Below are 8,856 nucleotides of genomic sequence, written 5' to 3'. Positions count from 1 at the left end.
AATCATTTTCAGGTGACTTTATAAAAAATACTCTTAATTGGAAGCGTTTTTCAAATTTTTACCTAGACCCCTAATTTTTCCACCAAACAGCCTATTCACTTTTTTTTTTTACATCTATTGGTAATTTAGTCTAATCCATTGGCAAATTTCTTTTAGAATCGTGATGATTGTCTTTAGTCCTTAACGACAACGTTTCAGCAATCTAGTTTTTATACTCTGAAAAAGCTTTTTCCTTTTCGAAACAGACACTGTTAAAGTGTCTTGTTGTTGGTTGTTACTTGTTGCCTGCTGGTTAGTATTTCAGTAAAAAACAGTGCCCACTTCCAAAGCAACCTTTTTTGTCTTCCTTCCTTATACGACACAGTTTTCAACCAACTTCCATAATTTCTTCTGCTGCTTTATCTTCTTTCAGAAACCTTAAAATACCTTATCTTCTCTGTCTGAAGAAAAAAAAAAGGAAGCTATCTTTTTTTTTTCCTTGTTTATATTGGAATTTGGCTGCTATTATCAGCTATGCATACCCTACCATCACATGCGATGCGTCCTCTATGCCTTAATCCATCTCTTTGCTCTTCTCGTTTCCCTTTCTTCTCCTTTTCAATCCCCATTTTCCACAAATTCAAAAACAACCCCACAATTTATAAGAAATCACAAAAGGGTCCTCCATTTTTTAGCATAAGATGTTGTGGTTCAGGCTCTGTAACCGCCAAGCCTTCATGGGAGCTTCGTAGGAACCGTGCTGCTGTTCAAGAACCAGATGAAAAGGTTGTTGCCCTTCGACAGCTTTTTACCAAGCCTGGAATTGGTATTGATGCTTATATCATCCCTTCTCAGGATGCTCATCAGGTTCAATTCTTTTTCTTTTTAATATACTTTTTAGTTGCTCAAAAAGACATAATTTTTTATTGTTTAGGGAAAAAAAATACAGGTGAGATGTTATCTGAGAATTATGATGATAAATTGATATAAATTATATGAAGTGTCTCAGATCTCGTCATGTATGTTGGTCCTTGCATGTTTGTAATTGAAAAAAGATAACATTTTGATGTACTTTTCTATGTTTTTTTGCCTGTTGGTCCTGGAATTCTACTACGTTTTGGTTGATTCAATGATTATTTTCAAGTTTATTTTATGCAGAAGAGCTTCTGTAAGTGGGACTAAAAATTTATGTTAGTAGAGCATCCAAGTTCTAACATTTTTGGCATGGCTTCCAGAGTGAGTTCATTGCTGAATGCTACATGAGAAGAGCTTATATATCAGGCTTTTCTGGCAGCGCAGGGACTGCTATTGTTACAAAGGATAAAGCAGCTTTATGGACCGATGGTCGCTATTTTCTGCAGGTTTTATTTGTTGACAATCTTTATAGTCATTTTAATGGAGTTCTACTTCTATCGAGTTTGGTGCAATATGGTATAAGTGCTTGTTGACAGTAGTTCTTCTTTGACTATGACCATTTAGGCTGAGAAGCAATTAAATTCAAGCTGGAAACTCATGCGTGCCGGTAATTTTGGAGTCCCACAAGCTAGTGAATGGCTTACTGATGTTTTGGCTCCTGGTGGACGAGTCGGAATTGATCCTGTGAGCAATCTTTTCAACCTCCTAAACGGGTGCATCTAGCGTACAATTTGCACTCGGTATACCCTCTACTTATGCTTAGCTCTTTGGGATGATATCTGATAATTTGAAGGGAGCAGTTTCTTTTTTCTTATGATGCTGCAGAAGAATTGAAGGAGGTTATATCTAAGAAGAACCTTGAGTTGGTTTACTTGTACGATTTAAATCTTGTGGATGAAATATGGAAGGAATCAAGACCGAAACCCCCAAACAAGCCAATTAGAGTTCATGATCTGAAATATGCCGGTATAGACGTGGTGTCCAAATTATCTTCCCTCAGGGCCGAACTAGTTGCGGCTGGTTCATCTGCAATTGTTATATCCATGCTTGATGAAGTTGCCTGGTTGCTGAACTTGGTATTGATACTAGCACTTAGTTACTTGTTATTTTCCTAGAAATAAAAATGTTGGTCAATATTGTTTTTTCAAGATTTGTTTAATGTTGGTTACTTTGCAAGAAATCTGATCGTTCAACTTGCTAAAAGCAGTATTTATGCATGTCCCACATCTTGTTTTGCAGAGAGGAAGTGATGTCCCACATTCACCTGTTATGTATGCATACTTGATTGTTGAGATCGATGCGGCAAAGTTATTTGTAGATGATTCTAAAGTCACGTCAGAGGTGATGTATCATTTGAAAAAAGCAGGTGTAGAACTAAGGCCATATGATTCCATCCTTTCTGAAATAAGGAGGTTCGTTTGGGGCACAGTTATTTTTATACTAGGAACAATATGCTTTGAATCGGGCATGTTTTTTCATGCTATCATGAAGTAGCATCTTTCATTGGACCAGATTTTCAAAAGATCTCATGCATTGTCATTTAGATATAGTCTTAGCTGATTTTCCCTGGATGTGCTCATCTGAACTTACTTTTGAAATAACTTTTTTCAGATTGGCGGCGGAGGGGGCTCACCTTTGGTTAGATACATCATCAGTTAATGCTGCTATTGTGGAGACCTATAAGGCTGCTTGCGATAAATATCTTATGAACCGTGGGAGTAGAGGCAAAACAAAGAATAAGCAATATTTTGAATCCGACAGTCTCCCTGTTGGTCCTTCTGGAGTTTATATGCAATCCCCAGTCTCCTTGGCCAAGGCATTGAAAAATCCGTCCGAGTTAGAAGGGATGCAGAATTCTCACTTGAGGTATCTGATTTCTCCATGTAATAGTAATAAGAATGGGCTACAGGCCTTTGTTGACACATTGCTTTTGTAGGTTATTCCTTTTAAGCAGCATTTATGTTTTTGCAACTCTTGTTTTTACCGTTGTCGGTGGACATGCAAACATACCATAGCCCTTCTTTGTGAAACTTCCTATTTCAGCGTAGCTAAAAGCAATTGTCTGCTAGAAAATAATATTTAGAGAAAAAACTTAATGAATTATGATTATGGTGATAAATAATATCATAATATAAATGCAGGGATGCAGCTGCTTTGGCACAGTTCTGGTGCTGGCTGGAAGAGGAAATTCATAAGAACATGAAACTTACGGAGGTAGACCTTGCAGACAAACTTCTAGAATTCCGTTCGAAGCAAGATGGTTTCCTAGATACGAGCTTTGATACAATAAGCGGTATATTAATTTCTGACTTCTTGATCCCCTCTTTTCCAGCTCTAGACATTCCAGTCTAAGTCTGACAATTTTAATTCTTGAATGCTGGAAAAAAGTGAAATAGTCCCATTTTGTTTTATTTTGGAATGGAATATGTAAGTTGACAAAATTGTCAAGAAAAAAAAATCGAATCTCTGTTTTTTCACAATTGACTTTAAGAATGATATTTCAGGTTCGGGTGCAAATGGTGCTATTATACATTACACGCCTGAAGCAGAAAGTTGTAGTGTTGTGGATCCAAATAAATTGTTCCTATTGGATAGCGGAGCGCAATATGTTGATGGAACGACCGACATAACAAGGACAGTACATTTTGGTGAACCAACTGCAAGGGAAAAAGAATGCTTCACTTGTGTTCTAAAGGTGCTGCTTCATTTTTCATCTATTTTGTTGGTAGCAAAGGAGCACTATGTATTTGTTAAATTAAGAGATCAAGTGACTCGTATGCCAAAATTTTCTGTTAGATCATTTAGAATATTTGAGAATATTGGTTGATTTGCTCGTAAGTTATGAGACCGCAACTGCTTTTTGTGTTGGTTATTGTCAGTATTTCCTGATACATCATCAAATTGCAGGGTCACATTGCTCTTGATGAGGCAGTATTCCCCGAGAACACTCCAGGTTTTGTGCTGGACGCATTCGCCCGCTCTGCCCTTTGGAAGATTGGACTTGATTACCGACATGGTATTTCTCCTATCTTTCTGTTGACTTTCAACGGTATCGAAAAGCTTGGTCTATTATTGGTCTGTGACCTGATTGTCTTTCTCATTTCATGCAGGTACCGGACATGGTGTTGGAGCTGCATTAAATGTCCATGAAGGTCCACAAAGTATTAGCTTTAGATATGGAAATGTGACCCCCCTACAAAAAGGCATGATTGTTAGCAATGAACCTGGCTACTATGAAGATCATGCCTTTGGCATTCGGATTGAGGTACAAAGTCATTCGGCCATATCCGTTTGTTCTTAAACTTTGAATTAGCTATAACAATTCTAGCTGAATTCCCTTGATGAATCCATTTAATGGTCTTATCGCTAGTGTAAAACCAAATGTCAGTTAGTCTAGCGCCATTGGCTACACATTATTTGAAATGCATGGTGATTAAAATTTAAAAGTTATATCAGAGTCGGGCATTGTTTACTATTTTATAATGTTATAAGAAACCCTCTAGTTACTTAGGCTCTTCTCACCTTTGCAGAATCTCCTTTGTGTACAAGAGATTAATACACCAAATCGTTATGGAGGAATCGAATATCTTGGATTCGAAAAACTAACATTTTTTCCCATTCAGGTATACTATCTCTCTTTCTATGTGAATCTTCCTTTATACGTTAAAATACGCTTTTCTACCCACTTTTCTGTCCACTAACTCCACTATCTTAAGCTTTTCTGGGCATAAATTACTCGTCACAGGACTCACAACTGGTTTTAGATGTGTTTTAAGAAACTTAGTTGGGATCTAAAACTCAAATTTGTTAATAGATTAAGTTGAAATATTGACTTGTGAGGAAGTATAAAAAATCCCATCTTCTAGGAATGATAATTTGCTAATAACATGAATATATGCAATATTGGAAAATATTAATTTATAAAATCCTGTAATACAATTGTCAATGATGAAATGATAAATAAGCTTTCAAGGAGTATTATAGGGAAAGGAAAAGGAGTTTATGGCAGTGATTGATTATTGGAAATTTTATTCAACTAGGCTATGTTTATGTCAATGTAATCAAACTGGATGCTGGCTACTTCTTAATTGGATTTCAAAACCTAACACATTAACATTTTTAAGAATGATGATTAGGGTTGGCTCAATGAATGGTTAGCCGATGTAGAGGTATGATCAGGAAGTTTCAATCCTACTAAGAGACTTGTGTGGATTTGTTGCTTTGGTATTCCCCTTCAAGCTCGGAATATTATGACTTTTCAGAACTTCGCAGTTTTTTTAGGCTTCCTGATTAAGTTGATAGTAGAACGGTGAGTTTGGTAGACCTTAATAAAGGGTTGTTACTAATTGAAACTAAACATAGGGAGAAAATAAAAGAGGTTTTTCCGGTTTCATGTGCTAGGGAGGATTGTTTTATTTGGGTGGAGGAGGTGGAGGGTTTTTTCCTAATGATGGGTCAATGTTTGCTCAATCCTTTGCGATTATGATCACGTAAGAGGTAGTGATATAGGCCGTCATATTTTTTCTGACAATAAGAAGAAAAAAAAAAAAAAGGAACTCCGGTGGCTCCTATTGGTTGTATTGAAGAAACTGAGTTTGGAGGCTTTTATACTGGAGTAATGGATCTTGGAGAGCATCATAAAGATCTTGAGCTTGTTGATAATATCCACAAAATGGCGGTTGATGATGTGGGTACAACATGTATGAAACAGCTCAAAACTGATGACAGGTGTGAAGTTTTGTAATGGGTCAAGGGCCTAATGAAGCGATTTTGGAGTTTGAAGTGGAGGGCCTTGATGCAACAAACCAAGCTGAGGTCCTTTTAGTTAATAATATGGTTGGCCAATAGGAAGCTATGATACAGGTGAGATCAAAGAAAAAAGGTTGGATAATAGTAATGAATACTGATTCACAAAACTTAAATATATTGGAAAGGCGAAGACCAATGGTTCATTGGGGAAAAATATATTGGAGGGTAACAAGAAATTTATTTCAACATGGATGTTAAAGTATTAAGAGATAATGAAAGAATGCCACCATTGCATCTTGGAAGAGATGATTAGGTCTCGATGCAATGGGAGTAGAAGAAGAAGTTGCGAAATTGACAAACATTGAATTGAACAAGAGGACTATATAAAATTGAAGTAGATTTGCGGTGATCAATACATAGTTGTTTTGTAAAAGAATTTAGGATGCTTTTATGATACATTTGCTACAATGTTTTGATGCTTTCTGCTTGTATCTTGGTCTTTTCTTTGTATTGAGGTTTTTTAGTTTCATTTAGAATTTAGATGTTGGTCAAGTGTGTTTTATGGTGTCATATATGGATTAGGCATGCTAAAAGGTTTCTCCGTTAGTGCTTTTCCACCGTGCAAGGCTTTGTTTAGTTTTCTCCCAACTTTCTATAACCTTTTGTGCCCCACTCTTCTGCTTGATTACCTGTTATACCTTTTCACAACTTGTCTCTCGCTTGTAATCTTTTCTGAATCGTTCCTTTTCTCTTAGGCTAGGCAGTATCTTAGGGGTGGTAGTAGCCGCCTATCTCATGTTTTCCATTCTCTTTTGCCGCTGTTATTCCTTCTTTCTTATTAGCTTTTCCTTATTTTCACTGGCTCTTAGTCACTCGTGATTGATCTTTTAGCTTTTTGTTTCTATCTTCTTTTCTGTCTTTTGTCTTAGTTGTAGTATTCCTTAGTGTAGATATCCTATAGCTATCAAGAACCAAGAGCTCCCTTTGTCTTTTCCCACGTCTACTCAAAACCTATCTATTTATCCAAACCTTCCCTATAGTCGGAATCCAAAACCCAACCACTATCTTCTCTCTCACTATAACCATTTTTCTTCATGAACCAGTTGCTAAACTGCAAGAAACAAGTATGAGCAGAAGTGACAGTGGAAGTGGGCATTTCTGCTATAACTGCGACAATCACAATAAAAATAGGGACAACAAAATTATTTATGCAATTCGGTTTCCATATCTACAAAGCCTAGCTTAGTGAGATGGATCGCTATCTTTGAAACAAATACAACCAGTGATCCTAATTTTAACACACCCCAATGGAGAATCTCACTCTTTATATCAAAGACTAAACCTCTCATCACTAAATTCTTCTCCAGGAAACTTAACTTGTAAAATCAATCACAAACATGTTTTACAATAATCAATATGTAGAAGTCTCTCAAATATGTAGAGATTTTTGAGATTTGCTAACAGACTAAAAGATCAATCACAATCTCTTCTAAATAGCAACTAAAAAAACTAAATACAATATGATATTAATGACCAAAGTTAAAAAAAAAAAAAAACAGTTGACAAATAAGTCTTGTTTCTCCAAGTGATTTGATGTAACCGATCCGATCCGGTCCGATCGTAAGGATATGTTTCTCCAAGTGAATTGATTTTCATTGATAGGTTTGATCATTCCATGATATTAGCACAGCCCAAAGATTTGTTTCAATAATTTGTCAATCTTCTAAATATGACAACTTCTTGTTTTGTCGCAGTGGTGCTGGAAGCAAGCACTTCCTTTGGCACATTGCAGCAACTTCAAATATGTCAACACCTTTTATTCTCTATCTTCCTATTCTTTTCAAAAACCCTAAGAAAAGAAAGAAAATGGATCCTCATACAAACAATAGAGACGGTATTTGGTCTCAAAGTAACGAGTCAGCTGATGAAAGTCAGAACGAGAAAATGAGAGAGGTAAATCAGCAACCCTCACCTTGGCATCTCCTTCGAGAGAGGGCGAGAAGGGGACTGATTGTCTACCTGGAAAATACTGATAATGAAGCCCAACAAGACTTTTAGGACCATAGTACTCAATTTCATTCCCTTGTCATTTTCTACTTCTATCTCACTGCAAACATTGCGTAGAATCCAAATCACATCCCTCCACTACTTTTAATCTCACCATTGTAATATTCAATATTACCGCTACCACTTTTTTTGAGTCTCATAGCCAATCTCATTGCCTATCCAAAAGGACTTAGAGTTTGTTTTTTTTTTTTTCCTAATCATGTTTATATCTTGGTGCAGACTAAATTGGTTGACTTATCTTTACTTTCTATCGAAGAGATGGAATGGCTGAACAGCTATCATTCACAAGTATGGGAAAAGGTAGGTATTTACGTATGAATTCGAGTTCCCAAAACTCATGTTTCTTCAATCTTGAAGAACCTTAAGTTTGATAAGCGTTCTTGGTTTATTTTTATTTTTTCTCCTTGTAGAGTTTGAAATCATGATAAAGCTAACTTAAGTTGATTTCACAGGTTTCACCATTGCTGGAAGGCTCTGCTCGTCAATGGCTTTGGAAAAACACTCGACCCATTACTAAACAATGATTCCCGCTCTCTAAATTGTCCATCTTTTTTAATCCAGAAATTTCCACTTTCTAAAGCTTGTAAATATATCTCATGATGTGAGGATGAGTTATTGTTTGTAGGGTAATTACATTATGTACAGCATTATATTTCATGAAAATTATGAAATTAAATTAACTGCATTGAGAAATATAAATCATAAATTTTCCTGATAATTTTTAATATTTTGTATTTTAACCATAATTATGCCCTAGGTACATAGTGTAAAGGAAACATGGATAAGAAAAACAAGTTATTCAATAATTAAAAAAAGTCATTGAGTCTTGGCTTGATTGATATGGTATTTTTGTTAATGTAGTAAGACGTGGGTTCGAGTGCGTTGAAACGTGGGATTATAAGTAGTTTTAGGAAGTGGAGGAGCCAAAAAAATCTTTTTTGGGAGTGGGCGGAATTAAATTGTATGTTTTTACGATAGTAAAAATATAATTTTACCATTTAAATAGTTTATATCATTATAATTTTTAAAAGATTAAATCAAATTTTTATTATTTTTGAGAAGATCAAAGTATAATTTTATCATTATTAATTTAAAATTTTATAAATATAAAGGACCTAAATAGAAAATTTTCTATTTTAAGGGGTT

At 35.6% G+C, this 8,856-nt stretch overlaps 1 protein-coding gene across 2 annotated transcripts; it reads left to right on the top strand.

Moving 5' to 3' along the window:
• Positions 1–292: 292 nt before the first annotated feature.
• On the top strand, positions 293–8,428 carry LOC107958668 (aminopeptidase P2). Of its 2 annotated transcripts, XM_016894498.2 has the most exons (13): positions 293–846; positions 1,215–1,340; positions 1,459–1,578; positions 1,695–1,970; positions 2,134–2,306; positions 2,506–2,760; positions 3,036–3,187; positions 3,399–3,589; positions 3,802–3,910; positions 4,005–4,159; positions 4,425–4,517; positions 7,930–8,010; positions 8,163–8,428. In XM_016894498.2, exons 1-13 carry the CDS (start codon positions 514–516, stop codon positions 8,232–8,234), a joined length of 2,136 nt encoding a protein of 711 aa, XP_016749987.2. In that variant the 5' UTR covers positions 293–513; the 3' UTR covers positions 8,235–8,428. The 2 variants fall into 2 exon arrangements, with proteins under 2 accessions (XP_016749987.2, XP_016749988.2); XM_016894499.2 differs by lacking the exon at positions 4,425–4,517.
• The last annotated feature ends 428 nt before the right edge of the window (positions 8,429–8,856 follow it).

Source organism: Gossypium hirsutum, chromosome D11, assembly GCF_007990345.1.
Source record: "Gossypium hirsutum isolate 1008001.06 chromosome D11, Gossypium_hirsutum_v2.1, whole genome shotgun sequence".
NCBI classification, from domain to species: domain Eukaryota; kingdom Viridiplantae; phylum Streptophyta; class Magnoliopsida; order Malvales; family Malvaceae; genus Gossypium; species Gossypium hirsutum.
This window is presented reverse-complemented; position numbering and strand designations above follow the sequence as displayed.